The sequence below is a fragment of the Staurois parvus genome, unplaced genomic scaffold (assembly GCF_062004578.1).
Source record: "Staurois parvus isolate SC_StPar_1 unplaced genomic scaffold, SC_StPar_1.0 ptg001287l, whole genome shotgun sequence".
Taxonomy (NCBI): domain Eukaryota; kingdom Metazoa; phylum Chordata; class Amphibia; order Anura; family Ranidae; genus Staurois; species Staurois parvus.
The window spans coordinates 93,532-118,489 of NW_028319083.1; the positions used below are offsets into that span (position 1 = coordinate 93,532).

Below are 24,958 nucleotides of genomic sequence, written 5' to 3' on the forward strand. Positions count from 1 at the left end.
ATTCTGCAGCTCCTAACTATAAATTTTGAGAGTCTCCATAGTAGAAGCAGAATATTGGGGTGTCATGAAGAGGCTCTGCAGCTTACGCATGTACAGTTGCAAGAAAAAGTATGTGAACCCCTTGGGATTACGTGGAGTTTTGCATGAATTGGGCATAAAATGTGCTCTGAACGTCATCTAAGTCACAACAATAGGAGAACACAGTCTGCTGAACATAATACTACACAAACATTAGATGTTGCCATGGTTTAATTGCACATAACATGTAAACATTCACAGTGCAGGGAGGAAAAAGTATGTGAACCTTTGGACTTAATAATTTTTTGACACTCCTTTGGCAGCAATAACCTCAACCAAACGTTTCCTGTAGTTGCAGATCAGACCTGCACAACGATCTGGAGTCATTTTGGACCACTCCTCTTCACAAAACTGTTTCAGTGTAGCAATATTCTTGGGATGTCTGGTGTGAATCGCTCTCTTACGGTCATGCCACAGCATTTCAATCGGGTTGAGGTCAGGACTCTGACTGGGCCACTCCAGAAGGCGTATTCTCTGCTGTTGCAGCCATTGTTTTGTTGAATTACTTGTATGCTTTGGGTCATTGTCCTGTTACATCACCCATCCTCTGCAGAGCTTCAGTTGGCGGACAGATGGTCGTACGTTTTCCTGCAAAATGTCTTGATAAACTCTGGAATTCATTTTCCCATCAATGACAACAATCCGTCCAGGCCCTGAGGCAGCAAAGCAGCCCCAAACCATGATGCTCCCTCCGCCATGTTTTACAGTGGGGATGAGGTTTTGATGTTGGTGTGCTGTGCCTTTTTTTCTCCACACATAGTGTTGTGTGTTCTTCCCAAACAACTCAATCTTGGTTTCATCTGTCCACAGTATATTTTGCCAGTAGTGCTGTGGAACATCCAGGTGCTCTTTTGCAAACTTCAAACGTGCTGCAATATTCTTTTTGGACAGCAATGGCTTCCTCCGTGGTGTCCTCCCATGTACTCCATTCTTGTTTAATGTTTTCCTTATTGTAGATGTGTCAACAAAAATGTTAGCATGTGCCAGAGATTTCTGTAGGTCTTTAGCTGACACTCTGGGATTCTTCTTTACCTCATGCAGCATTCTGCGCTGTGCTCTTGCAGTCATTTTTACAGGACGACCCCGCCTAGGGAGAGTAGCAACAGTGCTAAACTTTCTCCATTTGTAGACAATCTGTCTTACCGTGGACACATGAACATCAAGGCTTTTGGAGATACTTTTGTAACCCTTTCCAGCTTCATGCAAGTCAACAATTCTTGATCGTAGGTCTTCTGAGAGCTCTTTTCTGCGAGGCATGGTTCACATCGGACAGTGCTTCTTGAAACCAGTAAACCCAAAACAGGTGTGTGTTTTTTAAGGGCAGGACAGCTGTCAGCAACACATCCAATATCATCACACTGATTGGAGTCAAGGTTGGCTCACTCCTGGCTCCAATTAGCTCTGGGAGAAGTCATTAAGCTAGGGCCTCACATACTTTTTCCTCCCTGCACTGTGAATGTTTACATGTTATGTGCAATTAAACCATGGCAACATCTAATGTTTGAGTAGTATTATGTTCAGCAGACTGTGTTCTTCTATTGTTGTGACTTAGATGACGTTCAGAGCACATTTTATGCCCAATTCATGCAAAACTCCACATAATCCCAAGGGGTTCACATACTTTTTCTTGCAACTGTATTTGCAAATGTGTGCAAACTAAACCCCTGTTTTTAGCGTGAACTGTTAGACAGGACAATTCGGTTTGTTTGCAGGCTGGTTGGTAAGTTGAGCTGGGAATTTTTCTCTGTTGTTTGACATGCGTCGCTCTTCCATGTGCTCCTTGCCGCAAAGGCCAGTTACAGCTTGGGGCCGTTGCCATTTGTTTGTAATAGATTGCATTTGCATGACCTAAAATTAACTTTAGTGTATTTTTTTTTTTACTGAAATTTTGTATTTCAGTAAATATTCCATGACGTAAATAATTGGAACTACCAATGTTTTATTCTCCAGAGTCTCTGCTTTCAGAAAATAAAGAATGTTTGAAGGTTTTAGCTAATCTTCAGGCCTAAAATGATTTTATTTTAACCACGCGTGCAAATAAGGTAAAAAAAAGTCTCTGGCCGCAAAAGGGTTAAAGCTTGTAAGGGTTTCTGGTATCAGATATGTAAATTAAACATTTCCATAAAATGATATATTTACATTGAAGTGGTGGGAGGGGTCTAGCGAGACCATTTATAGAACAGTGTCTATGTTCTTTTCTTCTTGGCTCTTAATTAAATGCATTCAATCAGGTTTGCTGCTCAGGAAAAAAATAATAAATTCATAAGATGTTCTACATTTCATTTTCATTATATTTCATTCCTAAATATCTAAGTTATGTTATATTTGTAGCACTTATGAGTTCATTTTATGAAAAAAAAAACACATGGCCCGTACGGGTATCGAACCGCGACCTTGGCGTTATTAGCACCACACTCTAACCAACTGAGCTAACCGGCCATTGGTGTATGTTATTCTTGGGGGAGCCAGGGGCGCATGTTAAAATAGAAAGCATGAGCTGTGGTGGTATTGTAACGATCTTCATGTTGCACCACTATATACAGGTGAATCTCAATAAATTAGAAAATCATCAAAAAGTTAATTTATTTCAGTAAATCCATTCAAAAGGTCAAACTCGTATATTATATCGATTCATTACACACAGCGAGATATATTTCAAGCATTTCTTTCTTTTATTTTTGATGATTATGGCTTACAGCTAGTAAAAACCCCAAATTCAGTATCTCAGAAAATGTGAATATTGTGAAAAAGTTCAATATTGTAGACTCATGGGGGTTTATTTACTAAAGCTGGAGAGTCCAAAATCAGACTCCCTTCTGCATAGAAACCAATCCGCTTCTAACCTCAGCTTGTTCAATGAAGCTTTGGCAATGAAACCTGGAAGCTGATTGGTTTCTATGCAGAAGGGAGTCTGATTTTGGACTCTCCAGCTTTAGTAAATAAACCCCATGGTGTCACACTGTCATCAGCTAAATAACTGAAAAAGCCTGTAAAGGTTTCCTGAGCCTTTAAATCTAGTAAGTTACACAATCATGGGGCAGACTGCTGACTTGACAGTTGTCCAGGAGACAGTCATTGACACCCTCCACAAGGAGGGTTACATAGGTACATAGTTAGTCTGGCTGAAAAAAAGACAAAAGTCCATCCGGTTCAACGATAGAAAAAAAAAAGTTCTAATCCTATACCCACAGTTGATCCAGAGGAAGGCAAAAAAAAAACCCAGCAAAGCACGATCCAATCTGCTCCTGCTGGGAAAAAAATTACTTCCTGATCCCCCGAGAGGCAATCGGATATTGCCTGGATCAACGTTACCTATAACTGTTAGTATCCAGTTATATTCTGTGTATCTAAGAAAGAATCCAGAGGGTAAGTGTCAGGGCTCCAGGTATGACCAGAGATGTGTGGACTGACACAGGGAAACACAGGCTTCAGGTATAGTATAAACAATACAATTTATTAAAGACTAAACAATACATAAATGTAGTCGGGCAGGCTGGGTCGGTAGCAAACGGGCAGGCAAGGTACAAGGAGCAGGCGGAAGAGTAGTCAGGAATAGCCGAGGTCAGGACAGGCAGAGTTCATGCGGAGTCAGGATTAAAGCAGAATCAGGATCAGGCAGGAAGCAGACAAGGTACAGGGCTCATGGGAAACATACACCAAGGCACTGACTGCAGGTCTGGCCATTCCTTAAATACACCTCCTGCAATCAGCCCCAGGTGTTGGCCGATTGCAGGAGTGAGCCTCTGGTTGCTGAGAGCACCCGCTAGCCAGCCCTGGTACTGCAGCCCACAAGGCAGGTGAGTCCCACCACCATTGGCAAGTCCATTCCTGACAGTAAGTCACAAAAGGTCATTGCTAAAGAAGCTGGCTGTTCACAGAGTGCTGTATCCAAGCATATTCATGGAAAGTTGAGTGGAAGGAAAAAGTGTGGTAGAAAAAGGTGCACAAGCAACAGGGATAACTGCAGCCTTGAGAGAATTGTGAAGCAAAGCCCATTCAAGAATTCGGGGGAGATTCACAAGGAGTGGATTACGACTGGTGTCAGTGCTTCAAGAGCCACCACACACAGATGTATCCAGGACATGGGCTGCAACTGTCTCATTCCTTGTGTAAAGCCACTCCTGAACCAGAGACAACGTCAGAAGCGTCTTACCTGGGCTAAGGAGAAAAAGAATTGGACTGTTGCTCAGTGGTCCAAAGTCCTCTTTTTGAATGAAAGTAAATTTTGTATTTCATTTGGAAATCAAGGTCCCAGATCCTGGAGGAAGAGTAGAGAGGCACAGAATCCAAGTTGCATGAGGTCCAGTGTGAAGTTTCTACAGTCAGTGATGATTTGGGGTGCCATGTCATCTGCTGGTGTTGGCCCACTGTGTTTTATCAAGTCCAAAATCAGCGTAGACCTCTACCAGGAAGTTATAGAGCACTTCATGCTTCCCTCTGCTGACCGACTTTATGGAGATGCTGATTTCATTTTCCAGCAGGACTTGGCCCCTGCCCACACTGCCATAAGTACCAATACCTGCTTTAATGATCATGGTATCACTGTGCTTGATTGGCCAGCAAACTCGCCTGACCTAAACCCCATAGAGAATCTGTAGGGTATTGCCAAGAGGAAGATGAGAGACACCAGACCCAACAATGCAGAGAAGCTGAAGGCCACTATCGAAGTAACCTGGGCTTCCATAACACCTCAGCAGTGCCACAGGCTGATCACCTCCATGCCATGCCATATTGATGCAGTATTTCATGCAAAAGGAGCCCCGACCAAGTGTTGAGTGCATACTATACTGTACATGGACATACTCTTCAGTAACAAGTTAAAAAATTGGGTGACCATCGTGTGGCTGATGGTCATACCAATCGGGTATAATAGTGCCACGCCCCAATTCAGAGATCAGAATATGTGTGAAATAATTATGGACTTTCTAGGCACATAAACACAGCACCAAAATATAAAAACATATATTGCTATATTCATAAAACCCATCTAAAAAATGTTTTTTCAGTGATTAAAATTATACTTTTGCTTTGCACATAGACTCCAGTGTTATCCCCCCAAACATATAGATTCAAATTCCTGATATGGACATTGAGCGATGATAGAGTCAGTCCACTTCCTTCAAAATATGGGGGGTTCCACTGTAACACTTGGCCCAACATGTTTCGCGACTTGAGTCGCTTCCTCAGGGCTTGCAATGCATTTATGAGATAATCAGACTTACCGGTAATCATCACAAAAGATAACGATAGACATATATGCAGTTAGAACGCCACCTCTAGGGCACGTACATGAAAATATAACATACATACTACATATAGTTTCATGTAAGTGCCCTAGAGGTGGCGTTCTAACTGCATATATGTCTATTATTATCTTTTGTGATGATTATCTGTAAGTCTGTTTATCTCATAGATGCATTGCAAGCCCCTGAGGAAGCGACTCCAGTCGTGAAACATGTTGGGCCAAGTGTTAGTGGAACCCCCCCATATTTTGAAGGAAGTGGACTGACTCTATCATCGTTCAATGTCCATATCAGGAATTTGAATCTATATGTTTGGGAGGATAACACTGGAGTCTATGTGCAATGCAAAGTATAATTTTAATCACTGAAATTTTTTTTTATTTTTAGATGGGTTATATGAATAAAGCAATATATATTTTTATATATTTTGGTACCATATTTGTGTACCTAGAAAGTCCATAATTATATCACACATACAGGCGTACCTCGGTTTACGAATTTAATGCGTTCTGCGGGACTTTTCGTATTGCGAAAAATTCATAAACCGAAACACGGTTTCCCATAGGAATGCATTAAAAACCAATTAATCCATTCCGGGGGTCAGACTAAAGGAAAAAAAAGTCTTTTTATCTGTTCAAAACTCTTTATAAAGTGCACTTTAAAGGCATAAATACTGTACAGGGACATGATTAAAAATTAATTAGTAAGTTCATTAAAAACCAATTAATCCGTTTCGGAGGTCAGAAAAAAGGAAAAAAAAAGTCTTTTTATCTGTTCAAAATTCTTTATAAACTGCACTTTAAAGGCATAAATACTGTACAGGGACGTGATTAAAAATTAATTTGTAAATGCATTGAAAACCAATTAATCCATTTCGGAAGTCAGAAAAAGTCTTATCTGTTCAAAACTCTTTATAAAGTGCACTTTAAAGGCATAAATACTGTACAGGGACATGATTAAAAATTAATTCATAAATGCATTGAAAACCTTTTAATCCGTTCCGGAGGTCAGAAAAAAGTAAAGTCTTTTATTTGTTCAAAACTCTTTATAAAGTGCACTTTAAAGGCATAAATACTGTACAGGGACATGATTAAAAATGAATTCATAAATGCATTGAAAATCAATTAATCCGTTCGTATTGCGAAAATAATTAGTAAACAGAGGCATTATTTCCAATGGATTTTCATTCGTAAACCGAAAATTACGTTAACCGAGGCGTTCGTAAACTGAGGTACACCTGTAGTTTCATGTAAGTGCCCTAGCGATGGTGTTCTAACTGCATATATGTTTTATTTCAAAATGATGGGGGGCAGGGGGTTGGGGGAAGGAAGAACCAGAGAAGGCAAAATATAAGCAGATTTTCACCCGGTGATGTGGCCACTGAGACACAACTCTGGAAGGATGAGCACAGGAAGCACAGCAGATAGCAACATTGTCAATCTGGGTGAAGGGTAGTGTTAAATGTATTATAAGATTTAAATACACTAACATGTTGAAACCAAACTCCAATTTGGCAATCTTTAAAAATGCTTCCTCCCTCCTCCTAACACCCACGCTAAATTGACTGTGTAAGGAAAGGTGCAAATACTTATTTTCAGCCTACTCCGGTCTGGTCATATTATTATTATTATTATTATACAGGATTTATATATTATTATTATTATTATACAGGATTTATATATTATTATACAGGATTTATATATTATTATTATACAGGATTTATATATTATTATTATTATTATACAGGATGTATATATTATTATTATTATACAGGATTTATATATTATTATTATACAGGATTTATATTATTATTATTATACAGGATTTATATATTATTATTATATAGGATTTATATATTATTATTATACAGGATTTATATTATTATTATTATTATTATACAGGATTTATATATTATTATTATTATTATTATTCTACAGGATTTATATATTATTATTATACAGGATTTATATATTATTATTATTATACAGGATTTATATGGCGCCAACAGTTTGCTCAGCGCTTTACAATATAATGGGAGACAATACAGCAACAATACAGTTCAATACAAGAGGGTTAGGAGGGCCCTGATCCTTGGAGCTTACAATCTAAGAGATGTGATTCAGCTCTCCTGTGTAAGCCAGGGGCAGCTGCAGGGGAGAGGAGGGAACGCTGACAGCGGATGGCCCATAGGAGTGCTTACTCCTCTCCCCTACAGCCACCGCTGGCTGACACAGTGGATCATGTGACCTGAGCAGAGCAGCGCCTAATATGTCCTTAAAATAGGTAATTACTGTAATAACATCTTTCTTTCACCGGTTAGTCAGCAAAGGTGTTAGGAGGGGAGAGGGAGTATGTTTAAGACTTGTTAGGTGTAGCCTGGATTTACACCTAATTTATAAGATGAAAATATATATATATATAAAGTGCTAATATACTAAATAACACAAATAAATAAATACTACTGTCCAAAAATTATATCGTCCACAATAAAAAATAAAAAATATTATCAAATAAAATAAACAGAATAGACAAAAATCCTCCAGAAAGAGAGTCCGCAAAAAGGCTTCCAGCCAAATGTAGATCCAGTGATTATGGAGATCGAACCTCAAAAAAAGAGAGAAATCACATAGTGTGATACCATAAAAACGCATCAGGTAATATCAACATCACTGCAAAACGCATGTGAATCACACTAAACCACACGTGCTGACTCAGTGATTCACATGCATTTTGCAGTGATGTTGATATTACCTGATGCGTTTTTATGGTATCACACTATGTGATTTCTCTCTTTTTTTGAGGTTCGATCTCCATAATCACTGGATCTACATTTGGCTGGAAGCCTTTTTGCGGACTGTCTTTCTGGAGGATTTTTGTCTATTCTGTTTATTTTATTTGATTATATTTTAATTTTTATTGTGGACGATATAATTTTTGGACAGTAGTATTTATTTATTAATGTTATTTAGTATATTAGCACTTTATATATATATATATATTTGGATGATACACTTTTTGGGGTGAAAAGTGTTTTGGTGCAATTGGGAAATTATTTAAAGGGTACACCATTCATTTTTTGTTATTTAATTTATAAGATGGTTTGTGTGGCATCTATGCATATTATGTCGGAGTTTGTGGATTTTTTTAATTTAAATACCCGGTGTTGAAATTTATGAGTCCCTAACCCAGTGCTGTGCCCTTCAGCCGTGGGAGCCCATGCTAGTGCTAGTGTGGCCCTTCTCTTCTACCTTTTTGAGGGCTGGCAGTGCTCTGTGATTTGGTGGATATTTGCTTTCTGCAGGTGAGTACTACATGAGTGTCCTTAACCACTTGCCTACCAGGCACTTATACCCCCTTATTTACCAGGCCAATTTTCAGCGCTGCCGCACTTTGATTGACAATTGCGCGGTCATGCAACATTGTACCCATATGAAATTTTGATCATTTTTTTCTCACAAATAGAGCTTTCTTTTGGTGGTATTTAATCGCCACTGGGCGCTTTACTTTTTGCGCTATAAATAAAAAAAGTGCAACAAATTTGAAAAAAAAAAAGTTTCTTTGTTTCTATTATAAAATTTTTCAAACAGGTAATTTTTCTCCTTCACTGATGTGTGTTGATGAGGCAGCACTGATGGGCACTGATAGGCGGCACTGATGGGCACTGATAGGCAGCGCTACAGGGCACTGATAGGCAGCACTAATGAGGTGTCACAGATAGGCGGCACTAATATGCAGCACTGATAGGCGGCACTGATAGGTGACACTGATGATGGGTACTGATAGACGGCACTGACTGGCATCACTGCTGGGCACTGACTGGTGGCACTGACTGGCACAACCGCTGGGCACTGACTGGTGGCACTGACTGGCAGCACTGCTGGGCTGCACTGGTGGGTGGCACTGGTGGGCAGCACTGGTGGGTGGGCACAGGTGGGTGGCACTGGTGGGCACAGGTGGGTGGCACTGCTGGGCACAGGTAGGTGGCACTTCTGGGCACAGGTAGGTGGCACTGCAGAGTGGCACAGGTGGGTGATCTGCTGGGCACAGGTGGGCGGAGCTAGTGGGCGCACTGCTGGGCACAGGTGGGCAGAACATGTGGGTGGCACTGCTGGGCACCGATCATCAGGGCACTGATCATTAGTGCCCTGATGATCGGTGCCGATCCTCGCTCTGACAAGTGCTGGTTCTCGGCAGTACTTTCCTCACGATCTGACAGCGTGAGAAAAGTGCAGCTGAGAACCGGCACTTGCATTTCCCTGTGATCAGCGTGTCATTGGACACCGCTGATCACGTGGTAAAAGGCCGCTGTGATTGGCCTTTTACCACATCACGTGATCAGCTGTGTCCGTAGGACACAGCGATCACGGAGATCGCCGGGTGCGCGCCCCCTGGGGCACGCAGGAGAGCGCGCTCTGGGAGGACGTCATATGACGTCCACCCAGAACTGGCCGGCCGCAGTGCAGCCGTCATTCGGCTATCTGCGGTCGGCAACCAGTTAAAGGGTAACTGGTCATAGAAACAATTGTCATCCAATCTGCTTTTGGGTGGACTGTTCAACCCCAAATCTCCAAAATATTTAAAGTGATTGTAAAGTATATATATTTTTTAAAATGTTATTCTTACGTGCTCCATGCAATAGAATTGCACTGAGAGGCCCCACCCCTGGCTCCTCCTCTTCTCAGAGTGCCACAATAGGAAATCGCTTCCTATGGTGGCACACCTTTGGGTTCGATCCAGAACCGCACTGTCTGCATCCATAGACACACACAACTCAACACAGTCCCACCTTACTCCCTTGGCACTGGATTTGACTGACAGCAGCAGGAGCCATTGGCTTAGCAAAGCTTGTGAGAGTGGGAAGAAGAGGAGGGAGCCTCTAGTAATCTGTCTTTATAGACACAGGTTGACATTGGTACTCTGACTGGTCAGGTAAGGTTTTATTTCTAGGTGATGTCACTGGAGGCTGTAGGGGTGAGTGTTTCGGCAGGCTACAGGAGACCGGAGGGAGGACATCACTACCGTCCAATGGCGAAAGGTGGAAAAGGCATAGAGAATGCTGCAGAATGTCCGCGGTAACATTAAAGCCTAGGTTCACCTCTTCAGAGAAAATGACAAAGGAAAACTAACACAGTACACCCTAACCACGCCCCCAAACACCCCCCCCCCCCAGTCCCTGCTGTACTTACCTCCGTGGGTGATGAGCTGCCCACACAGCTGGTGTAGCGGTCCAGGGATTCTAAATCCTTGCTCCTTCCCCTTCTTTCTGTAGGGATTCAGGGATAGAAAAGAGCATTTCCAACAAAGCCATCACAGGCCAGCGCTGACCAATCCGAATCACTCTGATCTGTCCCAGAAGCCCTACAGAAAGCAGGGGGAGAAAAGCAAGGATTTGAAATCCCTGGCCTGCTACAAACCAGAAAACCACTTCACCTGAACTAGACACTGACAGTTCATCACCCATGGAGATAAGTACTGTAGGGACTTGGGGGTAGGTAGTGGGGATTGTGTAGGGCAGGCCTTGAAACTTCCACTCACCTGCTCGCCAATGGCGAGTGGAAATTATGGTGGAGGCGAGTGTGTCCCCCAGGGCCGTCTTGCTGAGCAGGCTCTGAGCTCAGGCTGGATCTGTCATTGCTACTGGGAGCCGTCAGACTGCTCAATAGCTGAGCGCAGTGAAAGCAAAGGAAGGAGTGTGTGCTGTGCTCTCTGCCTCCCCCTAGAGTGCAGTACCCCGCTCTGTGAGTCAACAACGAAGTACTGCAGCTTTTTATAGGGCTGTGTGTGTGCGCGCTTAATTTCAGCTCACTCTGGTCACATGATCCTCTATGTCAGGCAGTGGTGGCTTCAGGCGAGAGGAGAGCACTTAACAGCATGCGTGTGTGTGTGTACATGTATGTGTCTCTGTGTATGCATGTACATGTGTCTGTGTGTATCTGTACATGTGTATGTGTGTGTGTACATGTGTGTGTGTGCATGTACATTTGTGTGTATGTATGTACATGTGTCTGTGTGTGCCTGTGTGTATATACATGTGCCTGTATGAGTGTGTGTACATGTGTCTCTGTGTGTGTGTACATGTTTCTGTGTGTGTGTGTGTGTGTGTATATGTATGTACATGTCTGTGTGTGCACATGTTTCTGTATCTGTGTATGTACATGTCTGTGTGTGTACATGTTTCTGTGTGTGTGTGTGTATGTACATGTCTGTATGTGTGTGTACCAGTGTTTCTGTTTGTATGTGTACATGTTTCTGTGTGTGTATGTACATGTCTGTGTGTGCACATGTTTCTGTGTGTGTGTGTGTGTACAGGTGTGTCTGTGTGTGTGTGTGTGTGTGTGTGTGTGTACATGTTTCTGTGTCTGTGTGTATGTACATGTCTGTGTGTGCACATGTTTCTGTATCTGTGTATGTACATGTGTGTATGTACATGTGTGTATGTACATGTGTGTGTGCACATGTTTCTGTGTGTGTATGTACATGTCTGTATGTGTGTGTACCGGTGTCTCTGTATGTGTACATGTTTCTGTGTGTGTATGTACATGTCTGTGTGTGCACGTTTCTGTGTGTGTATGTACATGTCTGTGTGTGCACATGTTTCTGTGTGTGTGTGTATATGTATGTACATGTCTGTGTGTGTGTGTGTACAGGTGTCTCTGTTTGTGTGTGTGTACATGTTTGTGTGTATGTATATGTCTGTGTGTGCACGTGTGTGTGTGTGTGTGTGTGTGTGTGTGTGTACAGGTGTCTCTGTGTGTGTACATGTTTCTGTGTGTGTGTGTGTGTGTGTGTATGTACATGTCTGTGTGTGCACGTTTCTGTGTGTGTATGTACATGTCTGTGTGTGTGTACAGGTGTCTCTGTTTGTGTGTGTACATGTTTCTGTGTGTGTGTGTGTGTGTGTGTGTGTGTATGTATATGTGTGTGTGTGTATGTATATGTCTGTGTATGTATGTGTGTGTGTGTATGTATATGTCTGTGTATGTATGTGTGTGTGTGTGTGTGTGTATGTATGTATATGTCTGTGTGTGCACGTGTGTGTGTGTGTGTGTACAGGTGTCTCTGTTTGTGTGTGTTTGTTGGTGGCGAGTAACTTAAGGCCTGGCTAGTAGCTCAGGACTTGAAATTCTAAGCCCTGGTGTAGGGTGTTAGTTCACATTATATATTTTTTTTTCTGAAAAGGTGAACTATCCCTTTAAAGCCCGGCTGCTCAACCTGTGTCCTGAGGGTAGCAAGCAGCCCTTTGGTATATGATGCGCAGCCCTTGCAGCAGTCTGTAGTGGGAACATTGATTAGGGTAATAGCATTGGGTAGGGTAATGGCCTCATGCCTCATGTTCCCAGTCTTGTATTGTCTTTTGCGGCATATTCTAAGGCAAAAATGTATCCTGTCCTCACTCCCTGACCCTCATTTCATCTATTAGGTCTGCAGTCTCTGACAGTCCTCACAAATGTTACATACTGTAAATTGAACATTACATGTGGCCCTTTGGTGATGTCAGGGAACCCATTTGAGACCCCCTTTAGCTCATAAGTTGACAACCACTGATTAAACCCTCTGGCTTTATAATATGGCAGATTTGTGTTTTAAGAAAGGGGATAAACGAAATTAAAAATCTTATATATATAGATGTGTGTGTGTATTTTTAGCTGTTCTACTCTAAGTTATTTGAGCTGTCTATGGCAGGACCACAACACCATTGCTGAATGAAAGTGCCACCTCCTGCCTGAGCCACTCTCTCCATGTCCTGGGCTTGCCTTTCCCTCCTGGGTGCCTGACACCTCCATGGTTGGTATAAGTATAGAGCACAGCAGGGGATCAGCACTCATCCATTCACTGATCTACCCTGTGAAGTATGAACCAGGAAGCGCTGAGATGTGAGAACTTCTGGGTTCAGAGCTGCCTAACCCTGGTCTCTCTGGCAAGGGTAGAAGCTAAGCACAATCTGTTTTTGATCAGGTTCAACAGAGTGCAGAGATGAGATGAGGGGTCTGATAGACTCCTGATGTCTCCTTAAAGAGAACCTGTCACCTGCAATATGTTATCATTTAGGGGGCTTAATAGCCCCCATTGTGATAGCAATAAAGTTGAGTTAAAAAAGGAACCGTATGTGAAAAGCAGTGTCTTGATCTGCACTGTGGCCCTGTGTAGAACCAGAGACAGGGCCCTGTTAGTAGAAACGGAACTTTGCTTTCTTATGTCAGAGTGTCCTCCTGATGACCAATGCTCAACAAGCAGCGGAAAAGGTGGAGGAAGCATAGATCTGCAGAATGAATGAAGCAGAACAGGGACATTTTTTGCACTGCAAGTCCTCAGGTACAACTTCTTCTCCAGCAAGGAGAGCATTGACCAGGACTGTGCTTTTATCACCAACTGTCACTCCAAATCTGGTAAGACAGGCATTCAAAAGTAACAGTGCCTTAGATGATCTCACAATGCAGATATACAGCTATGAGGCCTAAGACTGCCCATAGATGAGTCCCTTTTTTTCATTCAACCATCAGAACACACTGATCAACGCTACAGACTATAGCCTGCAGTGCTGATCAAGCAGGGAAAATCCCACAGGGCGGATGTACAGAAGTCAATTGGTAGATCTGGACTTCTGTACAACCACAATGCCCATACGTGAAGTAAAATTCAGCCGGTCTCTGCTGAACCAGCCAAATTTCAATCTATGTATGGCCAGGATTAAAGTGGATTAAAGGTTTAATGCATTAAGGTAAAAACTTCTGTGTACAGCTCACCTTAGATTGTACACCCCTTGAGGGTTAGGGACCTTAGATTGTACGCCCCTTGAGGGTTAGGGACCTTAGATTGTACGCCCCTTGAGGGTTAGGGACCTTAGATTGTACCCCCCTTGAGGGTTAGGGACCTTAGATTGTACACCCCTTTGAGGGTTAGGGACCTTAGATTGTACGCCCCTTGAGGGTTAGGGACCTTAGATTGTACGCCCCTTGAGGGTTAGGGACCTTAGATTGTACACCCCTTGAGGGTTAGGGACCTTAGATTGTACGCCCCTTGAGGGTTAGGGCCCTTAGATTGTATGCCCCTTGAGGGTTAGGGACCTTAGATTGTACACCCCTTGAGGGTTAGGGACCTTAGATTGTACACCCCTTGAGGGTTAGGGACTGATGTGAATGTACAATATATATGTAAAGCGCTGCGTAAATTGACGGCGCTATATAAGTACCTGAAATAAATAAATCTGCCCCCCCCAGCCCCTCCTTATACTTACCTGAGCCCGATCTTAATCCAGTGATATGCATGAGAGCAGCACTGCTGTCCTCTCTCTCCTCACTGGTTCAGAGACATCAGCTGGAGCCATTGGCTCCTGCTGCTGTCAGTCTCAACCAGTCAGGAGGGAGCAGGGGCGGGGCCGAGCCGCACTGTGTGTATCAATGGACACAGAAGGCAGCCCAGGAGCAAGCCTGCATGAGTGCCCCCATAGCAAGTACCTTGCTATGAGGGCACTCAGCAGGAGGGAGGAACCAGAAGCACTGGTGGGGGACCCAAAAAGAGGAGGATCGGGGCTGCTCTGTGCAAAACCACTGCACAGAAAAAGTAAGTATAGCATGTTTGTTATTTTTAAAACATAAAATTTTACCTTTACAATCACTTTAAGGCAAGGATGTGCACTGTTATCTTTTGGGGGGAATTGAAGACAAATTGCAAATATTTCATGGCACTGCTCAGGCTTTCTAGATGTTCCCTATAACATAGCAAACCTTCAGTGTTTGAGTTTTAGATCTGCTTTAACCACTTCCCGTCCGGCTGTTGTATATTAATGGCCAGACGGTGGCAGTGCAGGGTCAGGTGGCCGTTTATAAATGTCCTCCCCGCACCCTGCTTGTGCGTGCTCCCTGGGAGCGCGCAGCACCATGATCTGGTGCCCACTGTGACACAGTGGAACACCGATCGTCGTACGGAACCTCTGTGCAAGGTCCCGATCATGTGATCACTAATTGGCCAATCAGTGATCACATGAAGAGTAGTAAGCAAGATGTCACTTCTGACATCATTGCTTACTACGTGTGAAATCTGTGAATGATCACAGAGGTCACATGGTACAGGGCTATTCACAACAACCTTGTACCTTGTGACAAGCTGTGACCAATCACAGCTCACTCAGTAGTTCTCAATGGCTGCAACAATGCAGCCAGAGAGGAGAAATGATTGCTTTTACAGCCTTTATGGGTGTAAAAGCAGTGTAAAAAAAAAATCTTCATCACCCCCCACAAGTAGTACAGTGTCACCATGGTGACACTGTACTGCTAGGGTGACAGTATGTTAAAAAAAAAAAAAATAAAACTGTAAAAAAAAATGTTTAAAAATTATAATTTTTGGTTATAAACTAATTTGGGTTATTTTTTTTTTTTACTAAAAAGATAACGGAATAAATTTTGACCAAGATTTATGATGAAATATTATTTATTTGCAAAATGTTATAAGAAAAACAAAATTTTTGGACTTTTTCATTTACATAGCAAAAAAAATAAAAATCCCAGCGGTGAATAAATACCACCAAAATAAAGCTTTATCTGTCTCAAAAAAATGCTACAAAATTAATATGGGTACAGTGTTGCATGACCGCGCAATTGTCATTCAAAGTGTGATAGCGCTGAAAGCTGAAAATTGGCTTGGACAGGAAGGGGGTAAAAGTGTCCGGACTGGAAGGGGGTAAAAGTGTCCGGACTGGAAGGGGGTAAAAGTGTCCGGACTGGAAGGGGGTGAAAGCGTCCGGACTGGAAGGGGGGTGAAAGCGTCCGGACTGGAAGGGGGGTGAAAGCGTCCGGACTGGAAGGGGGGTGAAAGCGTCCGGACTGGAAGGGGGGTGAAAGCGTCCGGACTGGAAGGGGGGGGAAGCGTCCGGACTGGAAGGGGGTGAAAGCGTCCGGGGACAGGAAGGGAGTGAAAGCGTCCGGGGACAGGAAGGGGGGTGAAAGCGTCCGGACAGGAAGGGGGTGAAAGCGTCCGGACTGGAAGGGGGGGAAAGCGTCCGGAGTGGAAGGGGGTAAAAGCGTCTGGACTGGAAGGGGGTGAAAGTGTCCGGGGACAGGAAGGGGGGTGAAAGCGTCCGGACAGGAAGGGGGGTGAAAGCGTCCGGACTGGAAGGGGGGTGAAAGCGTCCGGACTGGAAGGGGGGTGAAAGCGTCCGGACTGGAAGGGGGGGGAAGCGTCCGGACTGGAAGGGGGTGAAAGCGTCTGGGGACAGGAAGGGGGGTGAAAGCGTCCGGACTGGAAGGGGGTGAAAGCGTCCGGACTGGAAGGGGGTGAAAGCGTCCGGACTGGAAGGGGGGGAAAGCGTCCGGAGTGGAAGGGGGTAAAAGCGTCTGGACTGGAAGGGGGTGAAAGTGTCCGGGGACAGGAAGGGGGGTGAAAGCGTCCGGACAGGAAGGGGGGTGAAAGCGTCCGGACTGGAAGGGGGGTGAAAGCGTCCGGACTGGAAGGGGGTGAAAGCGTCCGGACTGGAAGGGGGGGAAAGCATCTGGACTGGAAGGGGGTGAAAGCGTCCGGACTGGAAGGGGGGAAAGCGTCCGGATTGGAAGGGGGTGAAAGCGTCCGGACTGGAAGGGGGGAAAGTGTCCGGACTGGAAGTGGTTAATAAGCTGACGGCTGTAAATCACTGAATAGTCCATCTATGTCAATGACTGGCAATCTGCTTTAATATGTTATATGATGTTTAGTTCCGTTCCTCTACTGTCAGTCTGCTTCTGCCCTTCATTGTTACCTTTCCTTGACGCTGCCCTCCCAGCCCTGGCTGCCCACTGTTCTGCTTCAGTCAGCCTTTCCCTGTTTGTGTCCCAGAAGTGGGAGTGCACCTCCTATTGGTACATCTTTGGCTTTTGCAGGTACATAATGGGGTGGGGTGGGGGGGGCAGTGACAAGATGAAGGATAAAGATGACAAACTGGCTGAAGCATGCAGAGCGCAAAGACAACATAAGGAAGAAGGATCCTAGACGGGGGAGGGTAGAGCGGAGATGGATGTAAGAGGATAATGCAGAGGAGATAATCTGGACAGCCACTTGGGCCGTGTCTGGTTTCTTGCTGAATAGCCTCTAGGCAGCCATAACCGCTGCTCCTGGTAACTCTGACCTCTTTTCTCTTTCTGCAGCGCCTTCCCGGCCTTCACCGAAATAATCATCTTCATTGCTGTGCTTGGATTTAAACAGAAACCACTGTGATTTCATTACACAACCTAATCACTGTTAACACGATCCACAGGGTACAAGGAGCAAGCTGAATTAGGGCCTGCTCACACTTTTACACTTAGACTCCATTGTGTAACCAAATGCCGGGTCTAAACCTCTTGAAGAGTTCGGTTTTACAGGTTTTCAAAGGTACAGGCCAATGTACATAATTGCTAGCGCACCACGGATCATCAAGTGTCATCCTAAAGCTTTACTGAAGAATGATCACAAAGGACATAGTGCAATGTTTCAGGATCATAAGGCAGGTAAAGGGGTCCAGTGCGGCTCCGAAATGTTGCACTATGTCCTTTGTGATGTGATCATTCTTCAATAAAGCTTTTGGATGATGTTTGATGATCCATGATGTGCTGGCAAATATCTACATTGACCTGTGATGTCTCCAATAGGAGCGCTAGCAATGCTGGGTGGGAAATAACAGTCAGAGCCCAAACCAGTTTGCATCACATGACCTGACGAAAGGGCATGCCCCCAAAACAGTCATCGCAATCGTTTCTGATGTCTCCAGTATAGGAGCGCTATCAATGGTGAGTGGGAAATACCAGTCAGAGCCCAAGCCAGTTTGCATCACATGACCTGACGAAGGGGCATGTCTCAAAACAACCATCGCAACCATTTCTGATGTCTCCAGTATAGGAGCGCTATCAATGCTGGGTGGGAAATAACAGAGCCCAAACCAGTTTGCATCACATGACCTGACGAAGGGCATGCCCCCAAAACAGTCATTGCAATCGTTTCTGATGTCTCCAGTATAGGAGCGCTATCAATGGTGAGTGGGAAATAACAGTCATAGCCCAAGCCAGTTTGCATCACATGACCTGACGAAGGGGCATGTCCCAAAACAGTCATCGCAATCGTTTCTGATATCTCCAGTATAAGAGCGCTATCAATGGTGAGTGGGAAATAACAGAGCCCAAACCAGTTTGCATCACATGACCTGAATAAGGGGCATGTCTAAAAATAACCATCGCAATCGTTTGTGATGTCTCCAGTAAAGGAGCGCTATCAATGCTGGGTGGGAAATAACAATCAGAGCCCAAGCCAGTTTGCATCACATGACCTGACGAAGGGGCAGCCTCCCAAAACAGTCATCGCAATCGTTTCTGATGTCTCCAGTATAGGAGCCCTATCAATGGTAAGTGGGAAATAACAGAGCCCAAACCAGTTTGCATCACATGACCTGACGAAGGGGCATGTCCCATAACAGTCATCGCAATCGTTTCTGATGTCTCCAGTATAGGAGCGCTATCAATGGTGAGTGGGAAATAACAGTCAGAGCCCAAGCCAGTTTGCATCACATGACCTGACGAAAGGGCATGCCCCCAAAACAGTCATCGCAATCGTTTCTATCTCCAGTATAAGAGCGCTATCAATGGTGAGTGGGAAATAACAGAGCCCAAACCAGTTTGCATCACATGACCTGACGAAGGGGCATGTCTCAAAACAACCATCGCAATCGTTTGTGATGTCTCCAGTATAGGAGCACTATCAATGCTGGGTGGGAAATAACAGTCAGAGCCCAAGCCAGTTTGCATCACATGACCTGACGAAGGGGCATGCCCCAAAACAGTCATCGCAACCAGTAGTATAGTAAAGGTGGAAGTGAGCGCTTTTCCCAATGAGCCGCTGAACACTCAAGATAACCAGAGATCCTTATACAAATGTAAAATAAAACAGTGCAGCGCTAATAGAGGTATAGATTAGAAACAAAATCAATAAAGCAATATAATATATCCAGATGACACAGATAAATATAATAGGGTAAAAAGATATGATCTATTCAATGGTAATACTCCCACAATTTCAAGCTGGTGCTTGTATCTGATATTAATATGAGAAATGCGCACTCACCGGACGTGCACAATAAAAGTGCAAGGTATATATCCAGGTATCAGCAAGTAGTCATCTGGGCTGTAAGAGGTGGAACAGGCTCCCTCTAGGATGGTAGGATCCAGGGACTTAGGTGTTAATATTCCTGGGGTGTCCAGAGTTCCCCTTAAGGGATGAGTGGGTGCAGCTCTCACCGGATAGGACAGGGGGCTCCCTTTTCTGGATACAAAAGGCACTGGGCGTCTAAAGAAAAAATGTTCCCCGTATGGGGTCAGAAACAGAAGAATGCTCATAGTGTAGTATGGTTAAAGTAAAAGTAATTTTATTAGCATCGTAAAAAGCGGATACATCCAGGGCAATATAAAATGTGTTAGATATGAACATAGGACTAACCGTCCCTAAAGGAATGGCCGCAGGAGCTCCACAATGCTCCGACGGCGTGAGTAGGCTCCTCCTTACGCGTTACGTGCCACGCACATCAGAGGAAGAACCGTTTGTGATGTCTCCAGTATAGGAGTGCTATCAATGCTGGGTGGGAAATAACAGTCAGAGCCCAAGCCAGTTTGCATCACATGACCTGACGAAGGGGCATGCCCCAAACAGTCATTGCAACCGTTTGTGATGTCTCCAGTATAGGAGCGATATCAATGCTGGGTGGGAAATAAGACAGTCAGAGCCCAAACCAGTTTGCATCACAAGACCTGACGAAGGGGCATGCCCCAAAACAGCCATCGCAACCGTTTGAATACGCCAGATCTTTCCATATGCGCTCCTTTAGTAGCTCTCCAGTGCCTCCATTCTCCTCACAGTGGAGCTCCTGCTGGTTCTTCCTCCAGCACCGTGACGCCATTTCCGGGTCGTGCAAGTGCATCACTTCCACACTGTGAGTTTGTGTCATCCACTGGTGCCTGTCAATAGTTCCCTGATAAACTGTGCTATGGTTCATTTTCTACCCTTGGGCTCTGAGGGCTCTTGTACACGGGACGTTTGGAGAACACTTCTGAACGCTGGAAATTGACAGCAGGAAAATGCAGGTTAAAAACCGTTCATTTTGCCGCGTTTGCATACCACGTTTAGCCGCGTCTAGCTGCGTTTGCATTCAGCAGCGTTTTTTAAAGATAAGCACAGGAGAACCTCCCAAATGCCCAGAATGCACTGAAAAGTGGTAAATTATTAACTATTTCAAACTCTTTTAGAGAAATACAGAGAGTAGAAGCAGAGACAGCAGTATGTGTTGAGATTAGCTTAGGTGTGAGTTGCTCATTAACATTTTTTTTGTTTCCAAGGGTGGGAAAGGTGTCTGGTGGAGGGAGTCATTAAGGTCACCTGGCAGGGGGTCTTCATGAGGAAGTTGAGGTGTGAATAGTCATTAACATTTCTTTTGTTTCCAAGGGTGGGAAAGGTGTCTGGTGGAGGGAGTCATTAAGGCCAGATGGGGGTGAAGGGGGTCTTCATGAGGAAGTTGAGGTGTGAATGGTCATTAACATTTCTTTTGTTTCCAAGGGTGGGAAAGGTGTCTGTTGGAGGGAGTCATTAAGGTCACCTGGCAGGGGGTCTTCATGAGGAAGTTGAGGTGTGAATGGTCATTAACATATCTTTTGTTTCCAAGGGTGGGAGAGGTCTGAGGTGTGAATTGGTCATTACAATGTGTGACAAGCTTGGTAGGAACATCCTGTGTTCAGTGTTTTGTCCATCTGAGCACCTTGAAAACTCTTTACATGCATTTTTCATGATGAAAAAAGGATCTGGACAGCATCGGGAACTGGAAGAGTTAAAAAAAATGTTTCAAGCGCATACTCTTATAAACGCGATTTGCAGCGCTTTGCATTTGAAACGCTGATAGAATCGACGTCTGAACGCAAGTTTGTTGTGTTCAAAAAAACGACTGTACACTCAACTGCTTGTAAACGACGATGTGTACATGGACATATAGAAAACCATTAGGGAGGGTTCAGGGGCTGCTGAAAAAAAAAAAACGCTGAACAGCTCCTAAACGTGAATTTATCAGCTGCAGTGTACATGAGCCCTAAGGCTGTGTTTTTTCCCACCCAGCATTGATAGCGCTCCTATTGTTTTTGGAGAGTTCATGTGAGTTGTTGGAGCAGCCTTTACTCTCACTATATCAATTTGGATTCCTGTCTGAGCTCCTGGCCGTTTGCGTTGAATGTCTCCAGTCTGCAGCTGGCTGTAGCTGCAGCACTCACTACCTCTGAGCCCATTCCAGGAACATGGGAATATTGACATGATTACAAAGGTACAGGTCACACAGAAGTATTTTCATAGAGTAATGCAGTTTCTGGCAAACTTTTTTTTAGTTTTGAATGGAGTGGTGAGGGGTTAGAACCCCGGCCAGATTTTATTGTTGACTGTGTCCCCGTTAAGAAGAATTCTTAACAGGAAAAGTAAAATAGGAGGAAGCTGGTAAATTTTAGGTTGCTACCCGAACAGGAATAGAGAGAAACTCTCCACTTGCTGTAGTGATAACTATCCTAAAAGGACATTTTCCTCACTTTGGAGAGGGACGTGTCCTCCATATCATTTCCTGGTGAGTTTAGTAGCTGTGTTAGTCAAATCAATTTCTGAGTCTCTGAAGTCCCTCAGATTCTGTCACAGACTGTACACAGGGACTCGACTGTCTCAATCAGCAGTAATCTTTACCCCCTCCCAACTCTAAGCCATTACCTGGCAATCATCTGTCAATTTCCAGAGTTTTGGAGGCCAGTGAAGGCTCTGGCATGAGGCACTTGAATGGCAGGTGGTGAGACTTTTTGTGCCAGAAGGAAGTATGGCTTTGTGTTGGCAGGGGCAGAAGTCAAGGCTTGGAAACCAAAGGGGCTGGGAACTCGATGGAAGGAGGGCTTATTTTGGAACTGGGAGCCAGGAGGGCATGGCCGGGAACTGGTCACAGAAATCTAATCAACAAAGCTGAAAACCTCAAAAATCCAACGGATGCCTCATCCAGCCAGCATCGCGTTCATGCCAACACGTTGGATTTAAATTATTTTTCTACCAATGTCTACTTTTGTAAGTTGACTTTTGTATTTTTAAATAAAATGTACGTTTTATATATTATTAAAAGTTAATCTGTTTTAAATGAATTCTCTGTAACATTTTTATACTTGGTTAACATGCAGAAATATATCTGTCCCCTCTCTTTCTCTTACATGGTGCTATTCAGGCAATATTGGATCTCGCATGTCACCAGCCTCAGTAAAGGTGGGTACAGACCAGGGGCGGACTGACCATTTGGAAACTCGGGCACTGCCGAGGGCCCGGGGTCAGTAGGGGGCCCCATGAGATGCCCCTGGTACCCTTTTCATAGGCTTTTTTGAGTTTGGGCAAGGACACGGGCCCCATGATCCCCTAGTGCCCGGGGGCCCCATGAGTTGTCAGTCCACCCCTGGTACAGACGGCTCAAAATTCAGCCAGTTCGGTGCGGACCAGCCGAATCTCGATCTGTGAGTGGCCCTCGCTTTTTGACAAAAGTCATTCGGTAGATTGACTCTTGTTGAACGGCCACGATAGAAATCTTTCATTCGTTTAGCCTGCTGGCAGAATGAAAAGAAACTAACTATGTATACCCAGTTTAACATAATCTAAGATTTGTTTGGCCTATGTGGGGATCACGCTACGACCTTGGCTTCGTTGGCATTGTGTGCTAACCAACTGAGCTTAACATCCAATACCTGTGGATGTGCCTTGGGTGAATCTGGCAGAAAATTGCACTCGACACACATCCACCATCTCCTGCGCTCAGGGGCTCCGATCAGAGGAAGATAGTTCAAATAGAACGTATGTACATCCAAAACTGATCAAAGGTTGTGCAGCTCTATCACGAAGCTGGGGAAGCTTGATATAGACTGTAGTAGAGAGTAAAAGAAAAGAGCGCACCAACCTTGCGCATTACCTCAGTAAACAGTTAATGAATTTATTAATAAATTATACTCACAAGAGTAGCAGTAAAAAAGGCATATAATATCCATAGCCAATACGGGGTTAACAGTCACGTGCGAGTTCCATCCGGAAGGGAGATACACTCTTGGTCAAGCTAACGCGTTTCGAAGGGTGATCCCTTCTTCATCAGAGCTGGATTTTAGGTAGGATTCAGTTCTCATTGATAAGCCACTAAGTGTTTGGCAAAACTGACAGAAATACTGATACTTCGTGGCTGAATGCCTCTTATCAATGAGAACTGAATCCTATCTAAAATCCAGCTCTGATGAAGAAGGGATCACGCTTCGAAACACGTTAGCATGATCAAGAGTGTATCTCCCTTCCGGATGGAACTCGCACGTGACTGTTAACCCTGTGTTGGCTATGGATATTATATGTCTTTTTTACTGCTACTCTTGTGAGTATAATTTATTAATAAATTCATTAACTGTTTACTGAGGTAATGCGCAAGGTTGGTGCGCTCTTTTCTTTTACTCTCTGCTACAGAAAATTGAACTCCCCAACCTGTAATTCAGATAAAGAGAGAGATCCCCAGCAGGTGATGACACCTGTTCCAGAGTCATATTAAAAAAAAACAGCATTCAGCCATGTGGTGCTAGAACTAGCATTACAGGTGAAACTTGAAAAATGAGAATATGGTGCAAAAGTTCATTTATTTCAGTGCAGCAACTTAAAAGGTGAAACTAATATATGAGATAGACTCATTACATGCAAAGCAAGATAGTTCAAGCCGTGATTTGTCATCATTGTGATGATTATGGCTTACAGCTCATGAAAACCCCAAATCCACAATCTCAGAAAATGAGAATATTACATGCAATCAATAAAACAAGGATTGTACATAGAACAATATCGGACCTCTGAAAAGTAGAATCATGCATATGTACTCAGTACTTGCTTTGGGCCCCTTTTTGCAACAATTACTGCCTCAATGCGGCGTGGCATGGAAGCTATCAGCCTGTGGCACTGCTGAGGTGTTATGGAAGACCAGGATGCTTCAATAGCGGCCTTCAGCTCTTCTGCATTGTTTGGTCTCATGTCTCTCATCCTTCTCTTGGCAATGCCCCATAGATTCTCTATGCGGTTCAGGTCAGGCGAGTTTGCAGGCCAATCAAGTACAGTAATCCCACGGTCATTGAACCAGGTTTTGGTGCTTTTGGCAGTGTGGGCGGTGCCAAGTCCTGCTGGAAAATGAAGTCAGCATCCCCATAAAGCTCGTCTGCGGAAGGAAGCATGAAGTGCTCCAAAATCTCCTGGTAGACGGCTGCGTTGACCCTGGACTTAATGAGGCACAGTGGACCAACACCAGCAGATGACATGGCTCCCCAAATCAACACAGACTGTGGAAACTTCACACTGGACTTCAAGCATCTTGCAGTGTGTGCCTCTCCATTCTTCCTCTATACTCGGGGTCCTTGGGCCTCTCCATTCTTCCTCCATACTCGGGGTCCTTGGGCCTCTCCATTCTTCCTCCATACTCGGGGTCCTTGGGCCTCTCCATTCTTCCTCCATACTCGAGGTCCTTGGGCCTCTCCATTCTTCCTCCATACTCGGGGTCCTTGGGCCTCTCCATTCTTCCTCCATGCTCGGGGTCTTTGGGCCTCTCCATTCTTCCTCCATACTCGGGGGTCCTTGGGCCTCTCCAT

The 24,958-nt window shown here is 44.3% G+C and overlaps 1 protein-coding gene and 1 non-coding gene across 3 annotated transcripts in view; one reads left to right on the plus strand and one right to left on the minus strand.

Annotated features, from left to right (window-relative positions):
- The window catches only part of TMEM107 (transmembrane protein 107), a 41,270-nt gene extending 18,814 nt beyond the window's left edge, over nucleotides 1-22,456 (plus strand). The window contains exons 5-6 of one of the 2 annotated variants that reach the window (XM_089660898.1): nucleotides 8,526-8,622; nucleotides 17,435-22,456. In XM_089660898.1, coding sequence (XP_089517024.1) covers nucleotides 8,526-8,622; nucleotides 17,435-17,504 — 167 coding nt within the window. In that variant the 3' untranslated portion in view covers nucleotides 17,505-22,456. Of the gene's footprint in view, nucleotides 1-8,525; nucleotides 8,623-17,073; nucleotides 17,171-17,434 lie in introns of both variants that reach the window. The other variant, XM_089660897.1, reaches the window with a different exon arrangement.
- On the minus strand, nucleotides 2,445-2,517 carry TRNAI-AAU (transfer RNA isoleucine (anticodon AAU)). Its single transcript has one exon. It is a non-coding gene; the product is annotated as a tRNA-Ile (tRNA).
- Nucleotides 22,457-24,958: the final 2,502 nt, after the last annotated feature.